General features: G+C 38.0%; 1 protein-coding gene and 1 long non-coding RNA gene across 4 annotated transcripts; both read right to left on the minus strand.

Moving 5' to 3' along the window:
- Positions 1-1,166: 1,166 nt before the first annotated feature.
- On the minus strand, positions 1,167-3,465 carry LOC136282640 (uncharacterized). 3 transcript variants are annotated; one of them, XR_010718316.1, is made up of 3 exons: positions 3,253-3,465; positions 2,704-2,918; positions 1,167-1,246 (listed from the first exon to the last, which is right to left on the minus strand). It is a non-coding gene; the product is annotated as an uncharacterized lncRNA (long non-coding RNA). The 3 variants fall into 3 exon arrangements; XR_010718317.1 differs by lacking the exon at positions 1,167-1,246 and adding an exon at positions 1,328-1,475; XR_010718318.1 differs by lacking the exon at positions 1,167-1,246 and adding an exon at positions 1,546-1,579.
- A 4,041-nt stretch (positions 3,466-7,506) lies between these two features.
- On the minus strand, positions 7,507-25,072 carry LOC131769677 (leucine-rich repeat-containing G-protein coupled receptor 5-like). The gene is made up of 17 exons (XM_066171056.1): positions 24,786-25,072; positions 23,472-23,558; positions 22,720-22,788; positions 22,192-22,263; positions 20,569-20,640; positions 18,263-18,334; positions 17,729-17,800; positions 17,014-17,079; positions 16,007-16,078; positions 15,320-15,391; positions 14,454-14,528; positions 12,387-12,458; positions 11,173-12,193; positions 10,681-10,762; positions 10,299-10,337; positions 8,375-9,568; positions 7,507-8,197 (listed from the first exon to the last, which is right to left on the minus strand). The coding sequence occupies exons 1-17, from the start codon at positions 25,070-25,072 to the stop codon at positions 8,154-8,156; spliced, it is 3,468 nt and encodes a 1,155-aa protein (XP_066027153.1). The 3' UTR covers positions 7,507-8,153.
- Positions 25,073-25,851: the final 779 nt, after the last annotated feature.

Genomic DNA, 25,851 nt, shown 5'->3' on the forward strand with positions numbered 1-25,851 from the left:
GTCCGATATTGAATGTAACATCACTTGGATCACGCTATATTTCGAAGAGAGAATTTTGAATGTTTAAAATACTTGCCTACATTTCGGGGAGTTTGTTGTGACGTACGAAAACATAACAAAAAACATCGAAGGATTGGTGCATGTTATGGTAGTTCATTTGAGTTGTCCAACGGGGTTAAGTCCATGAACTGAAGGTCATTGTTTTGCCATCACCCCATTCCTTAGTAATCAGTGCAACATTTGTTAGAAGTTGAATAAGTATCGTTCCTATGTGATAAGATACATTTCATAGACATTGAATCGGTTGAAAGTTCTTTGAAGATCTCTCACCTGTCAAGTGGTTCCTGGTAAACATTAGAATTTCATCATGATAGAAAGACGTTACTTCGCACATCCGATGTACAATGTGAAGATGAGACGAGTTTTTAGCATAGGTCATCATCATCCGTCATCAAATGTAACTTAACTGTCGAAATAAACCGACTATTCAGTGCGACATCGGTGCTTTCAGTTCTACATTCACGCAGCTCGTCCGCCATTTTGAACGTGGCTGCTACGAAACTGGGTCGAGAGCTAATCTAGGCCAATCAGAAAGAAGACGCCGTGTTCAAAGAAATCTGAGTGCTTAACTGTTACGAATCTGGATTTTGATTTTGAAATCGGGAATTCGGATTTTGCGGTAAACATGAAATCCATAAACGACTTTCATCGCTGAGAAATCCATCCTCAAAGAGTATCTCAATTTAAGAAATCCAACTCCAGATCTCATTAATTTCTATGTTTTGCGTTTTTCCGGGAAATCCAAAAAGGATCTCTTCTAGGAGATAACTTCCAATGAGGTTAACCGCACGACAACGACGTACGCAGTAAAAAGACCGGTAAGGAATTGGGTCGGGTACGTCGCCCCGTTGTGATTCAGAAGTGACTTAGCAGTCGTTGCGACGAGACTTCAGCGCTATCTTCGTTCTTGAATATCCAAACCCTGGCTCTTTAAAGATCGCCATCACAAAGTTTCGGTTTCATAGACAGCTCTAGGGACAAGGAATTTATCTTCTTTGAGAATTATGCAACAAGCGAAAACAGAGGATAATTACAGAAAATAAAAGTAAGATTTTGATTGGAATCCTCATGGACAATTGTTAGAAAGACAAGAAAAGGACACTAACTGTTGAGAGAAAAAGGAGAAAAAGCAGAGCTTTTTGGTCTGAGGTGTAGCAAAGATTACATCAAATTCAAACTTTTATTCCTATCAATTAAAAACCAATACTGCTTTTAGAACACTTAAATCAACTTCTATAGAAAAGCAAACAAGTGGAAATTTGCATAGTCGTGCTCAACAACACGTGCTCGGTAACATGATATCCAACTCAGGTCTTTTGGTTTGTAGTGTTGCAAGGATGCACACTTTGCTGTCATCGGCAGCCCACCAGAAAACAGGACATGTTGCTGGTTGCATCATTTTCACACCATGGATTCTGAAATGCCATATTCATGGGCAATTTCACGATTATTGTTCACTGCCTCAGCTTTGGCAACAATTTTCAACTTGAAGTTGAGGTCATATCAGTGATGGTGAGTGCTTAGCATATTTGCAATCGAACAAGAAGTCGAAGTTAAACTCTGACTGTTTAGGATGAGAACACATCAGTTAGTTTTGCAACTGAGTTTTAAATCAGTTGGTTGATGTTTAACCCTTTAACTCCCATGGGTGACCAAGACAGAATTTCTCCTTAAAATATTTATACAATAGCAACTAGATAAATGATGAGATTAAAGGAAAAGATCAATTTGGGGATAATTACTTGATCCAAAACAAAATTCTCTGAATGAACATTGTAAGAATTGTATGGTTGATGGTAAGGAGAATTACAAATTGGATCTGGGAGTTAAAGGGTTAATAGAATGAAATCAGGATCATTGAATATTCATAATCAGGTGTGAAATTTTAGCCTTGGTTTTTACGTAGATCATTAAATGTGGGACTTTTTCACTTTTATTTACATTTTAACAAAAGTGTTTGCATGCCAGTTGTGTAGGAATAATTGTTCTCAGTTCCATTAAATCCTTTTGTTAACTCTCATCCTTTTGGTGCATCTTATAACCAAGTATTTTCACGTAATTTTCAGTTTGGGAACTTGGCTTGACTAAGTTACTAAGTTTGAGGTGCATCTTAGAACCAAGTTTGCCTTATAATCGAGAAACTATGGAAAAGTTTTTGAGAGCAAAAGAGAATTTATAGTTAAAAGCTTCAAAAAGCCAGTGAAAATTACCCTTTAGTTTATATTGTCACTTATTGTCCACAATCCACGATGTGAAATATTCGCAATGCTAACTCATGCAGTTGCATGTAATCCATACAACATTTTAAAGGAATCCTGTTCAGGTAATAACTTTTCAATACAATTTGATGATAATAAGCACAAGTAAATTTTTCAAAGACAACATAATTGCAAGAGTGCATAAGGCAAGTGCAATTTGTACATGTGTAGCACTTTTCCATAATTTTAACAGCATACTATTTATAATATGCACTTGTGTTACAACTTTGCACTTGTACTGTGTGAAAAATGCACTTGTTTTCAGCCTATCAGAAGTGTCTAATTTTTTTTGTGTTTATTATCATGCATTTAATTGAACTTTATTTGACCACTCACAATGAAGTCTTTAAGAGTGGAAAGACTTACAAACAAAGGGGATACTTACTTGATAGTCTCAATGAAATTGTTTTCTTCACAGTCTTCCAACACAATAAGAGCCATCCTCATGGAGGCACATAACTGTGAAGCCGATGCAATGCTTGATTCCTAATGTTAACAGTAAATCCTTATGGCCTCCAGCTTCTTGATGATGATTGTTGTTGAATCTGAACTGTTTGCTGAGGACACATACAGGCATGCTCCCTTCCCACTTTCCTTTTCCTGTAATTAAAGTTGGCCATGATAATGCAACACTTTTAAAATTAAATTCACCAAACCTGACTGCGTATTAAATAGTAGGAAACGCTCCTTGTTCACAATCACTCTTGGTTTTTTTCACGATGGCCATATAGAACTAACAGCTAACATGCAAATGGTGTATTTCTTACGAGTTTGTCCACGACGATAATCGACCTCTCGAGGAAGGCATGGTTTGTTTACCCACGAAGAGCTTTCTCTCTGTTTAGCACGAGCAAGATTTTTAAAGTAAGAGTACTGAAACTTTTAAAGGATCGTATCGCAGGATGAAATCAAATGATAAAACATACAGACTCACCTCGGCGCTCTTTGCAGTTGTGTCAGAATCCTCACTCTTACTATCGACCATTGTTTAATTGAAGCGGCAGATTGTGATATGATGTTGGACTTCATCCTCTGAAGGCACTGAAGTTCTTAAACCTTTTCGCCTTTTTACTTTGTACTAAAATACAGCCTGTCGAAAACTCTCGCTCTTCTTGCCAGCGCCATCGCTCGCGACAATCAACCACGTGGTCTTGGTACGCAGGCGAGCCAATATACCCCTGGCGATAACATAGAGCCTGACTTGGTGCCGAAGCGTACCATGAAGGTACGTCTAGTGATTCACTCTTTCTAAATTCAATAAAATCTCCAGTGATGTTATTTTGAAGTTACGGCGATGAAATACGTCAGGCATTTATGGAGTGGCCGTGAGAAGAATAGTACGAGTCAACAAACGGCGCGAAAAGATGACAAGGGTCGCAAGCACATGAGGAAGATATTTTCAGATTGAGTGTTACAATACACAACAAACAAAGTGATAACTTGTGGTTGAAAAACAAGACTATCACCTTTTATGCCGATAAGAACTATTTTACATACCTCATCACGTGGAAACGAACACACAGAAAGCTAAAAAATGCAAATTATTTTCAGGTTTCAAATCAGTTCGTCTCATTAGTTTTTAAAACTTTCAGCTGGAGGAATCAGAGTTGAAGAAAAATGCCACCAGCACTGGAACTCAAGGAATTCTGCGGACTGCGATCTGGTCGTGTTTAAAACTTCTGTCGGAATGATTTCCAAATTTTTTTTATTCCCAGCAAACTCGCCCCGTTGATTGTTGTTCAGTGTAGATGGTTCAAGTTCTTCTCTCCACGCTGCGCGTGTTTCTCAGTGAAAATGCTTCAGAATCTGACTGTTATTGTTTCGAGTAAACTCCGTCAATTAATTCTCGTCTTCAACAACATCGCTTTTTTCAAGCCAATTATTTGCCACGTATGTCGTGCAAATTGCGTTGACATGCTTGTATTAAGACTACTTTTGTCTTCAACACTTTTTTCGAGTTCCTCAATGAAGTCTTTTTTAACTCCCTTTCTGGGAGGTTTTTTAGCTCAAAATACAACGCAAATTTAAGAACTCCGACTCCATCGATTCAACGTCAGCTAATGTCAATGTTTCAGCACTCTTCGACAAACATGCAATTTAATAGCGAGTAGGAGTGCTCTCAAGTCTTGTTTTGGCGGCAATATTTATCTATACATATATTTTTTTTCCAACCTGTAAACACCAGCTAAACTCAAATAATGAAGTTTTGCACTAAGTCTTGCAGTCATAAAACCTACATTTAATTCATCTTACTGCAACATTCTTTATTATTGAAAGTGCGGTGTTTTGCAAGGTTTTCCAGCCCTGAGAAGAGCCATAAAATGACGAGAATTTTTACGTGTGTTTGATATTTCCAATCAGTTCCTGAACGTCACTCGCCTTTCGCGCCGCCGTTTGACACTAAAAAATATTTTATTGAAAGACAAGCAATCGCAAATTCTAAAGAACAAACGTGCCAGGTGATACATACAGTGTCAAATGCTACGTCCGTTCGAGCGGACACAATTCGGCGAAGTCTAAATATCAACACAAAGTTGCATCCGCCAAATTCTGCTGTTGGACGGAAATCGAAAGAAATTTCAATAACATGCAATCATGATCGTTCGTACCCTTCGCCAAAAACTTCCCGATTCTTTCGAACCTTCGTGAAAATAAAGCTTAATTCGAGAAATTGCGTTGACTAAAGGCTTTTTGTTGAAGTTGTCGGAAGTTTCGAAAAGTCGAGATTCGAGCAATCGGTATTTCACAAAACCAAAAAAAAAAAACTATCATAATTGAAGCTTTCACGCATTCAACGGTTGTTATTATTTTATATTTCACACTTTTTCAAGAGAACTGGCAAGCAAACAAATGATTTCAAAATTTACGTTTCATTTTCATTCCAGAGGTAAACAACAGACTTACAGCTGCAGGTTAATTAAACGAAAATCTTAAACTGAGACGCAATGCTGAGAAAAAGATCACGTCTACGAGAATGTTTTAAAATAAAAACCTACTTTCTGAAAAAAAAACCTTCTTTGAAAGCCTACTTTCTAAATTTTTATTATTTCTATTAGGAAGTTATGTATGGTAATGTTTTTACTCAGTTTTGTTAAAGGGGTCCAAATCCGCGGAGGGGAGTCCATATCCGCTAGCGGATTTGGACCGGGGGGTCCAATTCTAGGGGGGTCCAAATCCGCTGGGACACCGGACCCGGAGAGGACTACGAAGAAACCCGACGAGCCGATGGTGCCAAAGATCTCTGTCGTAGCTATGGGGGCCAATGAAGACCTGCAATCCGAAGGAGGTTGTTATTTTCCATCAAGGTCAGCGCTGTCTAGCCGGTGCAACAGTGCTTCAAGTACCACCTCGAATCGTAGATTTCAGTCGGCTGAAAAACAGTTGCATCATATTTATCAGGGAAAAGATCTCTTTCAACGCTCAAAGTACAGGATGTAGATTTCTGATTAGTACGTGGCCTGTCCAGCGAAAGCTTGACAGGACGGGACAAAGACAGTTTTTGAGTCTCAAGTGGCTGCTTAATTTAAGCAGCTATTTTCATTCATTTATAAACCAACCAAAGTTATTCAGCTCACTAAACAATACACTAATTTTCATACGGAGTTTTTGTTTCTCACAAATTTGATGCACCGATTAGCTTTCCAATTAGGATACATGGTAGTTTGTAAGAAAGAAGACTTGCATCATTTTTTTTCACTGTATAATAAGTTGGGCTTATGAATTGTTTGAGACATATTAAGGAACAACTCTAGCTAAAAGAAAACCAGTGATGCAGATCATAAGACTCACGCCACACTGTTAACCTACGGTCTAAGATAAAACGAACTCTCTTTTTCCTTATGCCGCGGTAACTTCAGCTGATTATTACTTTGGTTTTGAGTCGCGCTACGAAGTACAGTCAAACCTGCATTATGAGGTCAGCCATGGGGAATAGCGAGGCGAAAGTCCCAAAACCTGGATATTAAAAAAACGACCAAAAAGGCACTTCATACCGTAAATTGACCACCAACACTCGCTCAAAAATAGTGTTAACATCGACTTTGAGTAGTTAAACTTTAAGTGATCGCTTTAAGTGATCGCTCAATACAGGTGAGAGACAAAACAAACCGGCCGTCATCTCGTTCCCACAGTTTCCGCTACTTCTTTTGTTCAAATTTGCGGGGGAATGGAAACCTACTTCTGTTCGATTTTGTGGGGGAGTGGAAACCAGATAGTGAAGTCCAGGGAGTAAGAGATAATTACACGCAAACTTTTGAAGTGATACCTTTCAATTTTTCCTGCTTAATTACCTCAAGTATGATCCTTGTAATATAAATTCTATGAAACCTTCATGAGGTTTCGGCAGTCAGCCGCGTGACCTGAAAATCGTTCATGGGATCGATCTTGAGGCCAGAATTCGTTTGCAGGACTTCTCAATTATTTTACCGCAAGCAAAATGAAAAATTTTGTCGTGTATCTTATCATGGTTTGTGGCAAGCAGTTCTGTTTAAGAAATAAGAAAAAAAAAATTAAAAAAGTGCTATATATGAGGATCGAACTCACGACCCTCAACCTGCAACGGAGCACGAGACTTACGCGCAGCCTACTGCGCCAACAAGGCATCGATTACTAATATATAGTTAACGATTTTTTAATTTTTTTTTTCCCACGAGTCCACCAAACCCAAAAACTATAATAGTTTATTCATACGGATTCCTCGTTGCTTCTTCCCAAAAGAAAATACGAGACAAACTCTGCGACATATATTAGCGCTTACAATATATATATATCCTGGTGGCAGTAGTAATATTAAGCCAGGGATTGTCACTGACTCTAGGAGACAACAGTGCATGATCTTCATTCAAAATTTATGGAGATACAAGAAAGCTTGTTGATGGAATCTTTACATTCAACTTCTCCTACCATTTCTGTGCTTGAATTTCAACCTTTCCCTGGAGCTCACGTCCCGTATTATTGGTTGATCAGTCAACTGACAATCTGATTCAACTTATTTTGAACAATCCTGCAGCAACTGAATTGATTTCCAGCATCAAAGGTGATTTTCCAGTTATAAGATACTCTTTACACTATTGAACTCCAGGATGGTTCAATTATTAGAAGACAAAAAAAGTCAGAGCTAAAATTTTATGATTTTTTTTAATTAGACACTAAATGGCTTGACAACAAATTATGAAACACTTTTGTAACATTCTTACTTGGGTTTCACTCCTGTGATACTTTTTTCTTATATTTTTGTGCAAGCTTCTACCAAATTTTAACTTAAATCGTAGGTTAACAACAAAGGTGAATAAATAAAGGAGCCAGATGAAAATACATTATCTGACCTGTGCACTTGATATATGTGTGCAGTGGAGTAAATACGATTAGTGGCGTAGCATTGTAAAAACAATTAAGCCACCTACTAAATAACATGCTAAGACTAAAGTCAATAAATAATGAGTAATATATGCAACTGAATGCTGAGTAAATAGTTAAATCATGTTTATAAGTACTAATAAACCTAATTATATTGAAATAAGATCAGTTGCGGAACTTCTGACGACACTGGAAACGCAACACGACCGTAAATATGCTTTCACGATTATCTATTTAGCATACCATACTAACTTCCTTTCTCCTATAGCTGTTTGAACTTGTCTACGACAACTCAGACTATCAGAAACTGAAAACAAACATTGCGGGCTCGCACTAATCACTGTAATACCTTATATGAGTTATCCTCTAATGCTCTTGGTCAAATAAATGCGTCATTTTAATGATATAACAGTATGTAACCTTTCTATTACTAAAACGATAACTAGAACTAAAAAAGACTTGATGAGTCAATGCTAGCAATTACAAACGTGTATCCAGTACCGCATCATCTTCTTCATAATCTCCTGTTGAATAACAAAGCAACTCATTATCATGATACTTTAGTTAACATTGTCGCCTAAAACAAATAACCAAGAGTTTTGGAGTAATGAAGAAATATTTCCTCTACCCAGACTGATAAACGAGAAATTAATGCTCCAAAACTTTGAATTTTGGCGAAAATGGAGGGTGGCAAAACATACCTTCGTCTGCAATCAGCTGCTGCTGTCGTGAAGATTTATCTTCCGCGGACTCATCAGCCTGCTGTGAGGAGTCCCCACATGCTCCTTTTGACTTCTCGTCTTCCAGTTGCTTTTGATTGGGTTTTTCATACTCTCCTTTTGGCTTTTCAGTTTCCAGTTGCTCTTGTTTAGGTTCCTGATTCTCTCCTTTTGGTTTTTCTTGCTGCAGTTGGTCTTTCATAGGTTCTTCATGGTCTTCTTTTGGTTGTTCATAATCCAGTTGCTCTTTCTTAGAATCTTCATCGTCTCCTTTTGGCTTTTCTTGTCCAATTTTCTCGAGTTTAGGATCCTTATGGTCTTGTTCTCGTTCTTCTTGATCACAATTAATTTGCTGCTTTTCAGTTTCTTCAGGGTGTTCTTCTTTCTCCTGCTCATCTTGTTCATTTTCTTCTTGTTGCTGTTCACTTTCGTTTTCATTTCTTTTCGACTTGTTCTTCTCTTTACTTGCATCCTTTAGCTCGTCAGGCCCTGCATGGTCGACGTTCGGTTCTTTTTCTTCTTGTTGTTGAGTGCCCTGTTGTTTGGATTCCTGGTCGTCTCCTTTCAGCTTTCGCTCAGGTTTTTCATCGGCTTCATTTAGCTCCTGTTTTTCTCGTTGCGTCTCACTTACTTCTTTGTTTCCCTTTGAATCTGCTTGATGATCTTGTTCAACTTCCTGCTCTGTAGTTGGTTCTTCATGGTCATCTTTTGGTGCTTCGTTTCTTTTAGATTCAACCTGCTGCTGTTCAGTGGGTTCTTCTTGGCCTCGCTCTGGTTCTTCGTCTTGTTCACGTTTAACTTCCTGCTGTTTAGTCGCTTCTTCTGGGCCTTGTTTTCGTTCTTCGTCTTGTTCACGTTCAACTTCCTGCTGTTCAGTCGCTTCTTCTGGGCCTTGTTTTGGTTCTTCGTCTTGTTCACGTTCACCTTCCTGCTGTTCAGTCGCTTCTTCTTGGCCTTGTTTTGGTTCTTCGTCTTGTTCACGTTCAACTTGCTGCTGTTCAGTGGCTTCTTCTTTTCCTTGTTTTGGTTCTTCGTCTTGTTCATGTTCAACCTGCTGGGATTCAAAAGGTTGTTCATTGTCTTCGCCTGATCTTGCATGGTGCTCACCATCTCCTTGTTCTTCTTGCGATTCATCCTCACTATCGTCAGTGCTCCCCACTTCCTCTTGGTTTTGTACTGTGTTCAATAAAATAAACACAAAAAGGGAATAAGGTTAAAAAGTGTTTCCTCAGGTGGTTGTAGTTGGCCAAATCGCCAAATTTGTAAAACGAACTATACCGTGCTTTTTGCATTTGGTAACCGCATCGTGTATCTTCTCCGTCCTCAATCATTTACGCTCCGCTTTTACTCTTTCCGACTATCTCTTTGTGGCTTTGATACCTTATTAAAACCATTATTTGAAAACTTTTCACGGTCGACCAAACAAGTAGCCTATGTTGCCGTGCGTCTGTTCATTCATAGATAACATATGACGACAAAATGTGGTAACATCAAAAATGTGGTGCACTGGACTCAGCCGATTAAGTCTCCGATGTTCTTAGCCCATTTCGATTTTTTATGTGAGTGTTTTATGACAAAAAGCGAAATATTGTTAGTGATGAAAAAATCTATAAGTCTTCCCTCCACTAAATAATAATTGAGAATCAGTCAAAGTAGGATTAAGCATATTACATAAAGAAAAATTACAGTAATTAAATTGACTCAAAATGTGGTTGTCTGTAAACTTCAAACTGGAGGCTAAATTACTTTTTACGCGTTTCTTATAATGGCAAAAAGGTCGAACCGAATTGCTTCAAAGTTACAACAATGCTTTTCTTTGGCTTTTCTGTTTTGCTCTTGGTTTTTGAATGCTAGGTATTGCGTTCTGAAATTTGTTTTAGTCTGTGGAGAAGTGAATGGTGCGTACCTTCTTCGATGACTCTCATCTCTATTCCCTGATCTTGAACTGACGGAAAAATAAAAGCAAGCGGACAAAACATCAGCAATAACAAATTATTCATTCATGAGGCAACGTCTTTTTTTATCATTTGAGGTTGAGTCAACCTATGTGTTTAAATGAAATACTCAAGCTCACGCGCCACTAAATAAATAGATCTGTTTGTTTCTTATTCATATGGGTAACCAAAAAGTATCTCTTGGCTTACGAGCCGATCTGATTGATTAACTCACGGTATATCTGCTCTTAAACCTGTTTAAAACGTAACTTTATGGCATGAAACAAAAAAATTAAAGAACGAGAAAAATACTCCCCAGAATGATGAAAGATTATTTAAAGTGTCAAATATTACCTTCAACATCTTGATTTCGGCCGAGTTTTGCTACCAGATAATCCCACAATGGTTGGAGTTTGGCTCTGATGACTCCTCGGACCTTAATACATCGAAACAAAACACGAGGTTATAATCAGTAAATAGTGCTTCCTCACCAGTTTTTAAACCCTTCGAGTCTTTGATTTCCCCAGGAATGCAAACTACGTTTGCGCAGCTTTCCAGCCACTCTCAAACCGAGTGCGATACAATGAAAACGTGCACGTTTTACATACAGAAGAGAGTTCTGAGGCAAAGGGATCTCAGAAATGGCGGAAATCAAGTTTACCAGCTGATATAAAATACGGTAAAATTATACACAGTGAGACACTTCTTGGCGGTTCGTGTTTCACTTATTTATTTTTGTCGAATTTAGATGTGATCTGTGATCTGAGAGACATGATATAAATGTAAAATTTAACTTATTGGCTGAATATATACTTTTCCAACCGCTCAAGTTGAGAGTACATGTACCTGTGGGGTAGACAAGGTGTAAAGAATGGGATTGATGGCAGAGTTAACCGGCAGAACAAAGACTGCGATCCAAACTGCGAGGTCACCAGGTGTACGGAAGGATTTTTCCAAGAGAGACCTCATTCCAATCGCCACAATAGGCAGCCAGCAGACACAGTCGGTAAGAACAATGAAGAACACTCTTTTGGCGAGCGAGGCCTCCCTCCTTAGATCGGCTGCCCTTGCCTTGGCTTTCATTCTCCTCTCTCTTTCGGTCCCTTGCTTAGCCATGCGCCTGTTTGATGCGCAGGACTTATAGATTATCATCGCATATGCCACAACGACAAAGAGCACAAGGGTAAAGTTTAAACCCACAAACATGGCAACAGAGTACTCCCAGCCCGACGGCTTATCTGTGGAAAGCTGCAATGGCAGACATACAACTGATCTGCCATAAAAGTGATGACCTTTCTGGCGACTACCGAAGTAGTCGAAGCCCACCGTGGGAATAAATGCAATTATGCCACCAACAATCCAGATAAGGAAGCACAAAAGGTGCGTAACCTTAAGTGTAAGGGACTTTCCCCGATAGGGGAACAGAACATTCTTCATCCGGTCAGCGGAGAGCAAACAAATCGTCATTACAGACACCTCACTTGACAACACGGCAATGGCACCTGTTATCTGACATGTCAAACTTGAACGCCAGTAATAGTCATGCAAATAATACTCCCCTGCCCAAATGGCATCCACCACACCTATAGTTAGGAGGTAGACACCCATAAGTCCATCGGACCCAGCCAAATGTATCAACATGATGGACTGTATCTTGTTTTTCTTCTTCGTCTCCCTAAACACCAACCGCCACACAATGACAAACACAGCACCAACCAACGACATAATTCCAATCACCCAGAGGCACTCCCTGGGAGCTCGATCTCTGAACAAAGTTTCACAACTGGCGAAGCTGTCGACATAAGCAAAGTCGCAATCTGCATCCTGTTTCGTCAAATGGCAACACATCAGGTTGGTGTCTACAGTCCTACGGTTCATAAAAAGAGTTCAGATGAACAACAAAAGGGGAAAAAAAGACAAATTTGATCCGTCACAGGATCTAAATTTGTAAGAAAATGAAAGTGTAATAGTAATATAGTAAGCGCAGTATAACTGGGCACTGACAAATGAAATTTTTCAATTTTAAACTCCTCGCGTGGAGAACATTCCACTTGACTTACGCAGTTATTAGATTCTTCATGTTTGTAAAGAAACCCTCTGGTAGTTCTCGCATTTCGTTGTAATGGAGGTACCTGCAAATTAAAGGAAAGCAATTCAGGCAAACTTTGCTCGCTAATTCTTGATAACATCGACATCTTTAGCCTATTAATCACAACCATTACAAATTCCTGAAATGTTATTGGTGCATCCGCAGCTTCATTTTTCACTAATCATTCTGTAAAGTTGTAATGGGACAGTTTAATCGGACAGTTGGCTGCAATCGGAAACCTGTAATCGGACAGTTGAAGCAGCCAATCGTACTAAGTCCACTCAGCTAATCCACCCATCACAGAAATGATCAAAATAATCACAGCAACAACCACTTATCCAAGGGAAAAATGGGGGATTTCCAAAATGGAGGAATTTTTAACGAAAGACATTGTCTCCACTGGAGATATTTGTTTTAAGTGCATTTTTTTTTCGGAAATTCAAATGGTTATGATTAATTGGTAACAGGACTTCTTGTCGTCCAATTCTGTCCTTAATCATACTCGTGATTAACAAATCGGACTCTCGCCTCGCGGTCGTCCGATTTTGCTGATCACTTGTATGATTACAGACCGAATTGGACTCCACTCAGTCCTATTACCGTTATGTATTAATCAGTTTTTCGGCTCTCTCTTGTTCCTTTTCCTGCCTAATTCTCAACAACTATTTGATTGAAAACTAAAACAGAAGACGAGCAATTTGTCATTGAGTGTGTACGATAGGTATCCGCGGGTTTCGCCCATAACGAGTTTCGCCCAAGAAGCGTTTCGCCCATAACGAGAATGGTTTCGCCCAGGCATAAATAGGTGAGATTTTTTTTGCAAGAGTGAAAATCTATTGATAAGCGAACAGGTGAGATATTTTTGCAAGAGTAAGCTTTTCAAATTCTATTGATAAGGTTTGATTGAGATTTTTTTGTGCAAGACGGTAATTTCCTTTAAGTTAAAGCTTTCGTACCGCACGCTTCGTGGGAGAAGTAAAGCTATTCCACGCGCGCGCACTCATGAACTTGACTAGTTTCTATCTCTTTTCCAATTATATGTTGCCGTTACCTATGTCAGAAATACAATCTTTAACTCTCGATTCCTTTGCTTTAGTATTCACGAAACCGTATTCACATGTATTCATAAGCTGGCGTGCGGAACTTATCTTCCGTGTACAAAAGATTTGCAACGATGATATGTTCCACGCGCAAGTGTTTTCAAAAGCGTTTAATTTAATTCTCGAGAAGAAAAGTGATGCAAAAAAATCATAGCAATGCTTTTACGACAAACGGACGTCTCTGCAGTATTTCGTGCGCGAATTACCTTAACAATCCCCGCTCCACAGTGAAAGCTATAATTGACTTGTTCGTTTCAACAGTAACTTGTTCGTTTCAAAATTTCATGATCTCAGGTCAAGTCACTTTTCTTCATTCTGTGCATACAAACGTTTATAAGGTTGACGTTTTCCGAGTGAGAGTGTAGAAGTTTTACTTATGGGCGAAACCTTTATTGTTCTGGGCGAAACGATATGTGCGAAACTCGTTATGGGCGAAACCCGCTATAACCGTACGATATACTTACACAGGCTATGCCAAAGTGACTTTATTTGTTATACTGATATGCTTTTAATACTGCAATGAGTATCTGATGCACTCATTTCGAATTTAGGATGGGTCGCTCATTACAGAGAGGGTACTTTATGCGGAGGGACCCTTCCTTAAGTTTTTCCCAAACTTTTTCTTGTGACCAGATATGATCGTCCCAAGGAGTATAACATTTGGGCGTAAATAAAAGTATAAACTGTGTATTAGTGAACAAAGCCGATCCTAACTTCTAGTATATCAGTGGTAGTATGTATGTGAAAGTCGTTTACTCCAATTTCCCTGCCTAAGCAATTCGGCCAGTGGTATGATCACTTGTCCATCCTTTAAAATGGAGGAGGGGCGCTTATCCGTGAGTTTACGGCATGTGAAGGTCGCACCAACAATATCTGTTTCCCTTGAACTCGAAGTAGTTTGAACACACCTGGAATATTACCAGTTTACTCATACTCACAGGAATCGAATACTTGGGGCGACATCTTTGAATTGTTCGTTGCTAACGGTACGGATATTGTTGAAATAAAAGCTCCTACAGAACGATGAAACAATGAAAAGCGTAGAGCGTCAACTGACAAGCATTAAAGCGTAAATTAAAACAACACTGGACAGAAAATTAGCCAAGAATGGAAGGAAATATCTTCCATTTGTTCAAAATGGTCTGCAACGAGAAAAGAACCTCGCCGTGCATTAGACAGTGGGTCATACAATAATGTCACGTAAGTATTTTTACGAATTTTCACGTTACTGAGAGCTTCTTCAAAGTCACAGTTAAGTTATCAAGAATGAACAAAACATTCTCTATTTAGGTTCCAGATCTATTTCTATCCGCGTGGCCGATGCCGATTTAAATAACCCCATGAGTATTGTCATACCTATCCTCAAGACTGAGGTTTTCGCGGTCGAAGTCTTTGTAAACTCAGTGTTTGAATCTGGAAGGGGATACCTTAGCAGGATTTTGTTTTTGGTGGTTAAAGAGACCTGGTGTTTCCCAAGGTTTTGTCTGATTTGCCTTTTGGTAGTTCTCTCTACCTCTAGTAAATATGATCTCTTAGTCAGCCTGTTTTCACTTTCACTATCGTAAATATTTCGTCGTCCATCACACATGGTTTTGATCATAAGGTATGATCTGTCCTCGGGGGTAGAAGATTGTCCATGTTTTTGGTGTGCAGCTTTGTGGGTCTCTTGATCTTCCCGAGCGGAGTTTGTCTTAGATAACGGAGATTCCTAACATTGCTATGATTGCATCTTCACGAGACCCTTACTAATTTTACAATACCTCGTTACCGTTAATAAGAGGATAGTTTAGAGACAGATACTTACATAGCCATTATGTTTTTCATGCCTTTAAAAACTTCATGTGGCAGGTAGTCAATATTGTTTTCGTAAACAGCCCTAGAACAACATAGAGGGCGCATCATTATTATCAGAAATGTAGAAAAATTTAGAGGTAAGCACATATTTACATAAACTTCCTTCTTATCTTCATCGATTCTTAAATGCCCTCTGCCTACGATATCTTTAAAGCTATCCGATATTGAAAACATAATAAAAAGGTGAAAAAAAAAAACTCACAGCCAGGGATGCGTAAAAGTTACACTGATATGCAGTTTGCGGTTACCTCGCTGAAAATGTCAAAACTTAGCGCATGCTTATATTTGGACTTCTATAAAAAGTATTGTTTCACTGATCTGTTAATTTTTTTCAGGGGTGAGGGAGAGAATTGCTACATCTCTAATTATCTTCTTTTCCTGTCTTTTTCTGAAGAAATCCGAGGTGGAAGTTACTATCTTGGATGGATGACAAAGAATCTTTTTCAGAATTCTGCTTGGGTTTCTGAGGTTCATCCAATCAAAGTACACTAGCTTCAAAATTTAGCGAAACTTTAGGAAAAAGTGGTGGGAGGAGTAAAGAAAGGTCTATTCGCCCTACTGAGTTGGTTAAGTACATATTTGGTCAGGAATAGTTACATGTGTAGTCAGATATGATTTCCATCGAATATTTACTTACAGTTCTTCCAGTTTGGACAGGCCTTGGAACTGATCAGGTGACAGGTGTACGAGGCTGTTGTTATACAGGTATCTACACAATAAAATGCAACAGACGCTCGGTATAATTACAGAGTCTTTGATGGGGGAGGTATTATTGACCTTAATGATATTTGGTAGCACAGAAGTGACTGCGAAACTTATTGATTCTTAAGTAACCTTGACTCAGCATAATCTTTTGAGGACCTCGAGACTAATTTAGTCCCGAACCCTGTCTTATATTATAGAAACTGTTTCATCCTTAATAAAAGTCTGTCGATTTAAACATGCTTCTTATGGAAACCTCCTTCGAAAGCGCATTAGCGCCTTGGTATTCGGCAAACTGTTCTACTGCTCGTCAGTGTGCTCAAACACTTCCTGAAAAAACATCCCATAAATGTATTTGGACCAAAACGTTGCCACGTGTATTGTGACAAGAACAATTAAGTTCCATCGTGTTCCGCCTTCACCGAAAGGGCTCTGCTGGCCGCCAGGTAAACAACGGTTAAACCTTAGTAACGCTATTGTGAGATGTAAATGCATGAATGATCGGACGTGCACCCATTTACGAAAACGTTTTGAAAGCCGCTAAAGAATTTTAATACATTTTTCAAGAAAAATAACAATCGATCGTTACAGTTTAATTTGGGTTAATCATCAATCATCAGCGATCATTTCTGGCATATGGTCCTTGTCAAGCCCCAAGGGAAGGGTGCTGTTAAGTATTGCAGGGGATGTGTTTCATTATGTTTTGTTCTATCACCTTAAACATTTGTACCCTACTAATTCTTAGTTGAATGCATCTCTTTCCAAAGTGGATGTTTATTTTTAACTTTTTACTCAGTTAAGATCCTTAAACAAACTTTTAAGTCATAAGAAGATGCCAGGGTAATAGTCCGTATCCAAGCTGATCCTTTGGTTTTGGCCAATTAATGGTCATTATACAAGACACGTACTGAGCCAGTTATATCACAAACGTGAATCACTTACAATATTTTCAACTCGGAGAGGTTTTTGAACCTTGGCAAGTGCTGAAGTTTGTTACTGGAGAGTAAGCTGTGAGCGATATATAAAGTGAAAAAAAAGTCGGTTGAAATAGAATTTGAGATTCTTGGTAAGGTTCTTGTTCTCTCCGAATAGACAGGTCTTTAACTTTAATGAAATGAAACCCAATTGGTTCTGGCAAAGCTATTTTGAAGACTTACAACGTTCTACTCATTTTTGCTGAGTACATAAACTGTTTACTCCTGATCCTGAGAATTTAGGCAAAAGATATCATTTGCAAATTCATTGTTAACATGGGCGTTTTCGTATCATGACATCACTTTTCAATACTGATGCACCAAACTATAATAAGTCAGTTACATCACAAATAAATCTTTACAGAGTTCCCTGGTTACTCAGCGAAAAAATTATAGTCGAAAGTCACGTGAAGCAAAGGGCTGTGTGAGACAATTGAATTTAATATTGACCTCTTTTTTTTCAATTGTTCTCGATGACCAACTCCACGAAAGTTAGAATTATATAAAGCTAGTTCAGCTTATGGTGTTTACTTTGATAAGCTTCACGTAAGAGTCACAAAATCTAAATTCGCGAAGCTCTGTTTTTTTACGATGGTCATGATGCATTAATTTACATAAAGCTCTTTAGAAAAGTGTACATTATAATTCCTTTTGCCGTGAAGTTTCTACTGAATGCCACTTACAGCTTTTCCATCCGGGTAAGGTTGCCAAAAACATTTATGGGCAGACGCTGAATTTCGTTGTTTGACAAATCCCTTAGAGTATTTATTGAGGTAAAGAGTTAGCTAGCTTTTCAAGAACACAAATGTTATTTGGAAAATAGGCTAGGTCTCCCCCTTAAAAGTTTCTCTTAGGTGCCGGACAGGAGCCAAACCGGATAACGAACAATAAATATCAGTTGTTTTTACCGAATCAGGAAAAGAAAAGTTTTTCTGTCTGTCTTTAAAAACATCAAATATAATTAAGAATCTCTAGTATGAAACAACTGGACTCAACGAACTTACTTATTACATTCTTAAAGCTGATTGACCTTTCCTTAAGACAATAATGGCAGAAAGACCTCGTACATTAGTGCGGTATCTACCGCAAAATAACACCTGATTCAGTAATTTATTCCAAATCAAGCCGCATTCCAAGCGGAAATATGCGAGATTTCAAATAATTTTAAAAGTTTAGGTTTGACCTGTTTTTTTAGTACAAGAAAAAGTCCTACGTACAATTCTTTCAGCTTGGTATTTGTGCTAAGTATCCCTCGAGGAAAATTCTGCAACTGATTGTAGGACAAGTCCCTGACATTTGTAGAGTGAGATGATAATCAGTAAGAAAACAAACCAAGGAAAAAAAGAGTCCCAGATAACAAACTTTATTTTTTTGCTAGAGGGCACGGTAACGAATCCTGCAATCTAATGGATTCTTTACCCGGTCAGTGTTTTCCTATCTCTGCCCATGGGCCAAGGTAACACTTTCGTGAGTCGCCGAGTACATCCCAACTTTAGTTCCCATTTTTCATAAATATATCTCGTTTTTCCGGCTGGGCAGTATTTTTAAGCAAACACGTCGGTCACTACCTCAAGCCGATAAATAACTTATGAATGCTCTCTTTTCTGTCTCTCAAATCACTTTGGTTGACAGAAAAATAGCGGTTTCAGAAAGAATTGGTTGACAAGCGGCCTGAAAACCGTCTGCAATCAATTTTAATCGTTCACAAAAAGTACCTAGAAAGTTAAAACGTGAGGTATTTGGTTACAGTTAATTAAAGTGAACGATGGAACATTCATTCATTTAATATCTGAATTTTCTCAAACAATTTTTTCGTGATGAAAGAGGGAGCGAAGTTTTAATTTCAGTTCTATAACAAATATACGCTCTCGGTGAGTCTTTCCAAGTCCGTTCAATTTGGACATTTGTACCGTAAATTGTACAACAGAAATTTAAGGAATTTATTGAGAAAAGGCCGCATTAAATCCCCTTGTATCTCGTTGGAGTGTGCCATTCGATTTTAGTTTTTGTAGAGGAAAGACCAGATTTACACACGCCATTGCAGCAAACAAACGAGCAAACTGTCACAACTTCAAAATAAAAAATTTGAATTTACTCACAATTACTTTCCTCGCCGTTAACTTAATGAACAGAGGTAAATCTTTGTACATGAATTAATCGTCGATGAGAGTGAATAATACTTTCAGTTAGATCATTGACCGTTTTTGAAGAAACCATTGTCGTGACAGTCCTTGTCTACTACTTCCATTGTTTTTCAAATGTTCTTGCGTTTTTTTTTTCTTACGCGCTCTCTAATTGACAGGTGTCAGATTGTGACAGATACTTGTAAAAATAATGTTTCAAAGTTTCTTTGGAAGCCTTTTAAATCACCTGTATCGTTACGCAAATGAAAATGTTTTGGTGAGGCATCTCTCTTTAATTTGTATCACCTCTATTTTAACTACCATTTACTCGCTCAAAAATAGTTCAGTTTAAGGAAGATCTTGCCGTATTTACAGCCCTAAATCATTCGGGTTCTTTCGGAAAGAATTTCGTCAAGTTTTAAAAAATAACTATGTTATTTACCGGCTAAGGGTCGGTCCGTATTGTGATAAACTGTGACCGAGGTCTTGAAAATACTGTCCGAGGCCGTACGGACCTCCCAGCCCGCAAATAACATATATATCTCATTAATGAAAAAAGAAACCTATTTTTAAGTGAAATGTATTGGCTTGAACTTGTGAATAGGTCTTCACATGAGTGTTTATCTCTTACTTCCCCCCCGTAATTTCTGACACAAAGAATTCCGTTGAGAAAAATAATGAAATTTTTCGGTCCAATTTTTCTTCGCTTTTACTTTTGGTAAACAAATCCGCCTCATTCGATAATTCAACATAATTATGATACGGGTGGGTGTTCTGCGAGTTTCGTAGCACTATTTTCCGAGTTCCGCGAGGGCAAAGAAATGCAAGCAATGAGCAAAATGATCAATCGTGTTATGTGTTAAACATCGAATAAAGGATTTATCACTCCTCAATTATTTCAATTTCTAGTATCTTGGTTTCTAGTTTTCGTAATACATCCTCCGGCCTCATCTGAGCCTGGTATCGATCGCATAAGGCCTGAGCGTTAGACGATTACCAACGAGCGAAATCATCAGTGTTCCCCACCACCCCATAAAACCCGTAATCAGAGCAGCTCATGCATTCCTAATCACGTCTATTGACCCAGTAGAACGTTCGACTGAAGCAACTCTACAATGGAGTATAATCACTTCCTTCATTAATATTGTTAAAATACCAGTTACCAATTTCATATTTGAACAGTCCTACTTTGAACTACTCTTACACAACGGCACAACGCATCAAACTCAATGATCGAATGATCGAGAGTTGACTACTGGCTCAATTAAGAACGAAAGGTTTTAAAACCATATTTTGAACGACTTGAAAGCAATACATCTCAAACAATCATAATGCATAAGAAAGAAATGTTCTCATTGACTAAGATTTTCGGAAAGAAATATCGCGAAATTTTTACTTACAGTTCCTCCAAGTCGGACAATCCTTGAAGAATTTTTGGAGGCAGCTTTTCCAGCCGATTGCCACTCAACCGTCTACATTATGAAAACAATAAAATAATCTGAATTGACAAAAGGTAAACTAAGGGTGAGTTTCAAGGTAACAAATCGGTAATGGAGTATCAATTGATCCTCACATAAAAAAACTGCAAATGAGGCAAAAGCAGAAATCGAAGACTGAAAAATAGAATTCTGTGTTAGACAGGGCATTACTCTCTACAATTGCTTAAATCCTGTGAGGATCGGTTTGTGACTTATCGTTATTCATTTTTTTTTTCTACAGCCATTTAGTTTGAATGCGCTAAGTCTGACAATAGTCTGAAAACAACTCTTCATTTGACTCGCTCTCGCTCGGAAATGACCTGCTGTCATTCATTAAAAGGATTATCTAGTTCTTTAGTTAAACAAGGAAATTTTCTCATCAGAGGACGAGATCAAATCTGATGTAATCGGTTTTAATCTAAAAAGTACTTTTTGCCCCAGCCTTCTACCGCCTTTCCATTTAAGAACGATTCAAAACTCAGTACTGCACGCTCTCCTAAACGGGATCGGAAATTTCACATGAAGGTGTGAACTCTACTACAACTCTGAACGGCCTTTTTTTCATCGACTGCAAAACTCTGGCTTCACGTAGGTCTTTCCATCATAGATTTTACTTCCTGGTTTTTTCACATTCCCTTGACTAAGTTGAATTTTCTTCAGCACAATGTGAGGACATTTCCGAGTTGATACGACAATGTAGTCGTACTTCTGTCCATGATATAGTTCGGAAAGGGTACGAAGGTGTGTAGACCGGCCGAGTGCAGGGATTTTTCTGATTATCCAATCGTATTTAAAATCGCCACCATCATCAACACTATCCTTATTTTTGGTATCGTTTTCTAGTTTACTTTTAACACAAAGTCTGAATTGGAGCGCAAACTTTTCCTCATATCCTTCACTTTTAGTTTCTGAATATTGTTGCGATTTCTTGTCTTTGAATACTATTATCATTTCGTACGCGTTAAAGAATGAAAGTGCAAACTATTTTCCCTAAAGAGCACTGGTCTCTATTTGTTTATATTTCGCGGTCACCGTAAGCGTCAGTCTCGCTACGGTATTTTGGCAGTTTCTTTTCCAACATGGCGCCGGGAATTTAATGAGTTTCTATTCGGCTCTTGATTTTTAACTCGTTTATATAATCATCTAATAACCGAAACTGGTTTTTGCTAAACAACATAGCGGTTCCAAAAACTTCGTGGTCAATCTGAGGTAATATTTCGCACGCTCATGAAGTAACGTGCTACATAACGCTACTCCTTTCAAACAAGCAGTGATAATTAACAGATAAAGACATTGTGTTAAACACTTTTGTTTGTCCAACTTGATCAGTTGAGGCTGCAGGCTACAGTGGTATCGTGCCTTTCAAATTATCGAACTATGTAATTCATTTTCCACGCTGAAATGTTTCTTATTTCTTAGTGTTACTTATATGTGAATAGATTAAATCATTTTTACGCCGCTAACAGGCTATTGCGTCAGAGACAAAGTAGAGCAAGTAACTTGAAAAATATTTTTTTAAAAGGATACCAAATCATTAGTACTCACAAATATTTTAACTTATCTTGTCCAGTAAATAGATCTTCAGATAAGTTTTTTAAGTTGTTGTTTCCAAGCCACCTGTAAAGCGCATTAAAGTTGAATACCATTAGTATTTGAAAAGGCTTTCTTTCTCTCTGCTGACGAGAACCTGCGAGATGCAGACTACTTTCCTGAGGCTTTAACTAAACTTGCCACTCCTGTTGGGAGGAACTACTGTACAAATGTGCATGGACTCATTGATTGCTTGAAGAGCTCTTTTTGCTTTTGAGTTCAGCAGGCCGAGTACATCTACTTTTGTGTTTCTAATGACAAACCCTAGGAGTCCACCTCGCAGGATTTTGTTAATCTGGCGATTGACTAATTTGTTCAAGAGGATTCACACAAGTGCTTTCTGTTGGACAAGTTTATTGGGTAGTTAGTATACGTTTACATGTTCACAAAATTAAGTTAGTAAAGGATTTGAGTTAAAAGGAAGAATAATCTGACTAAGTCAGCGACAGTCAACTTTATTAAGCTTCAGAGCAAAATACTTACAGATCATTTAGCTTGAAGCGTTTGAATATATCAGGAGGAAGTGTCTCCAGTTTGTTGAAGTCTAGGGTTCTGCATAAAAGATATAATTATTTTCTCGAAGGTCCTCAATTGTTCGGTTTGGAGCGTTTGAATCTCTTTGGACTCAGCCACAGATGAAAACAAATCAGAGACAGGCTGTTGTTGCATACGAGTGTTAATATTGGAAGTAAGAAATATTTGAACACGAGCGCGCTCATTTCATTGAGACCAAAAGCGTGCTGTGTTAAGAAACTAATTACAGTGTTCATGGCTTTGGTAACAAAGAAGATTCAATTGTATTTCAAATTAACTAAACCATGTTATAGTTCAAGTTTCGCAGATGATTTCTTCGTAAACAGATGACACATCAAAATCCAGAGAAGGGGTTAATTGTTTTTCCCCTCCCATCAAAATCTTTCGATGCTTTTAGCTTATCGATCACCTTGCCGTGTGCCATGGGGGGTGGGGGTTGGGAGGTTGTCTCGAATACTCAGGACCATATAAATGGGGCCTAAAACACACCAGGTGAAAGAAAAGGTTGTAATACAGTAAAGAAAAGTATCCTTATTTCAATTTATATTTCTATATTTCCTATCAGGATTGAAAGTTGTTGGTTTACTATTAGTCGCCGTCGTATGGGAGGGTCTTTTTTTATTGCTGCCATTTTTACAGACCTTAGATATGGTAGAATTACTAACTCGAGTGGAGAAAGATTCGTAAGCCACAAAACCTACAGGTTTTTAACTTTATATTCGTTCCTCCAAGTTATGCTAGGTAGTTGATCAGAGGACAAGTTCTTTATGTTGTTGTTGTTCAGGAAACTGCAAAAGTGAGAAAGAAACCGTAAGAGTCCAAAAACAAATGGATTAATCTGATTTACTTTGTACTGTTATTGCAAAGCTGAAGATAACAAGACTTGCAACAAGATCACACATGTTACTGACCACTTTATTGAATGAGAGTTATAAGTGCTAGTGATAAGATGAGGCAGGTATTGAGGAGTAGACGATTAGAAGGCAGAATGTTTGACTTTTCTCCTGGGTGATAAAGTCAACATGAAATCTACGTAAAATTAACAAAAGAGGTTTTAGCTAGCAAAGTAAGAAAGGAAGAAAGGACAAAGGAATTAACTATAAACCTTTTGGCAATCCTTTCTTTCTGGATGTTAAAAGTGTCTAACATGCTAACGAAAGAATTCCTTAACATAGGAGTTTTGATTAGTGCTATTTTTTTAATGAATATCTGATGCAGACAATACCATCTGCGCGTCTAAATTCGCTTTACTTCTTTCATCGTTTATACGATATTCACTTCTGTTTTTAATTTGCTCTATTATCTTCTTAATTATTTGCCACTTTATATCCGCATGGAAACGGAAATTTTTTCACAGGTTGCTAGTCAGGTAGAACGACTGGTTACTGAGAGAAAAAGTTTATGTGAACTGGACTAGTTTGCGTTAAAAAAATAATTTCGCCCGTGATAAGTATCCAGAAAAAATTTAGTAGGGCTGGGATAAGATTGCTAATTGTTTTGAAATCTTGGTGATTCAACTGAGAAAAGATCGCCATTCAGGCATCCATCGACTGTAAGACGACAAAATTAATTCCATCTGAACTTGTGTGAAATAGAAAGGATCAACTTCATACAATCATTAGGTGTGTCCTACATCGCTATATCTTATATCGTCTCATCAATATACCTAAGTGGCAACAAGTTATCTTTTTGTTTGTTTGTTTGTTTTTTTGGGTGTTATTGTTGTTGCTTGCTATATTTTAAGAACAAATGTAAAAGAAATATCGATCTTGATGTCGGTAAACAAGTCTAAAAATCTAAACCCCGATCAATATCGATTTTAACAAGAGATTATGATTATAATCTCTTGCTTTTAGCCAATCATACCCCTCCGTTTAGTTATACAGTCCTTTTGACACCTTGCCATACGATGAAACAGTTATTTTCAAACACATCATCACAAGATTCAGTCAAGGAGAGTAAAAGAAACAGTAGCCCTATATCAGTTGTAGCAAAAGTGGTTTATAGCTACTTACAGTTCTTCAAGTCGAAATATTTCATAGAAAGCTTTTGGAGGCAGCTGTTCCAGTTCATTATAGGACAAGTCACTAAAAGAGAGAAAATGAAGTAAACCCAGTAACGAGAGATCAGGGATATGTGACTCTAAGCCTGAAATCAACATTGACGAGTAAATATTCTCGGGCTCAAGAAACTTTAAAGTTGCATTTCTACATATGACCACCTCCAACCCACTAGATCTTGTAATGCTGATAAATAACAAAGGTTGAGTAAAAGCTTCATTTGCTCTCTTGATAGAAATCATGTAGTTTTCCCATCAATGCAAAATTATTTTGAATATATTCATGGAGGAGTGGTGAATCTTCAAGACTACTGAGCGAGCTTGTTACGAAGTTTAACTAAGCGTGGTCCTAATTGATACGAAGAGCTTATATGACTAAATAATACCCAACATAACACATGTTTTCCACAGAAATATTTCTTTGATTGACTTATTATTGCCTCCAAAACAGTAAAAACGACCTTTTATTGCATTTGTTCACAACAACAACAATGTTTATTAAAAGGAGAAGAATAACTACGTAAGGTGGCATGTCGAAATCAAAGAACTGATGAAGCTCGCGCCCTGTCATTTCAGTGCCTGATGCCAGGCCTTTTATTCTGGAAAAAAAGGGTAGTAGTCGCTAGCTTCCTGTGACTGAAACAAAGGGTCCAACAGGCATCGAAAGGAACATAGGTTAGAGCTGAAACTCTACATCTTTGACCAATTTTGTGCGTGGCTTACTGAAATCAGGAAAATCCTACTCCAGAATTTAAAGGCATTTGTCACTGGATTTTTGCAGGTATTTTCAGCCCCACCAAAGGGGATGGAATTAATAACTAGAAGAAGAATTTGACTGGTGTAAAAATAAACTCAGCCATAATGCCTAAGTTCAACTTTGAAAAGAATTTAGATCATGGAATTTTATATACAACTGCAGGAACTAAGCTGCCCACGAAAAGTAAAACGCTAGAAAATGATGCTCAAAAACTAAGGAAAAAATATTGTAAAATAATTTAATTTGATTGGAGTAGATGCGTTAC

The sequence above is a fragment of the Pocillopora verrucosa genome, chromosome 1 (genome assembly GCF_036669915.1).
Source record: "Pocillopora verrucosa isolate sample1 chromosome 1, ASM3666991v2, whole genome shotgun sequence".
NCBI lineage: Eukaryota > Metazoa > Cnidaria > Anthozoa > Scleractinia > Pocilloporidae > Pocillopora > Pocillopora verrucosa.

Coding starts and splice junctions, on each gene's coding strand:
- LOC131769677 (XM_066171056.1), bottom strand. CDS start 25,072: ATGATTTCTATCAAGAGAGCAAATGAAGCTTTTACTCAACCTTTGTTA. Junction 12,459..14,453: donor GCCCCAAGTATTCGATTCCT/GTGAGTATGAGT, acceptor TTTAATTTGCAG/GTACCTCCATTACAACGAAA. Junction 10,338..10,680: donor CCGAAATCAAGATGTTGAAG/GTAATATTTGAC, acceptor TTTTTCCGTCAG/TTCAAGATCAGGGAATAGAG.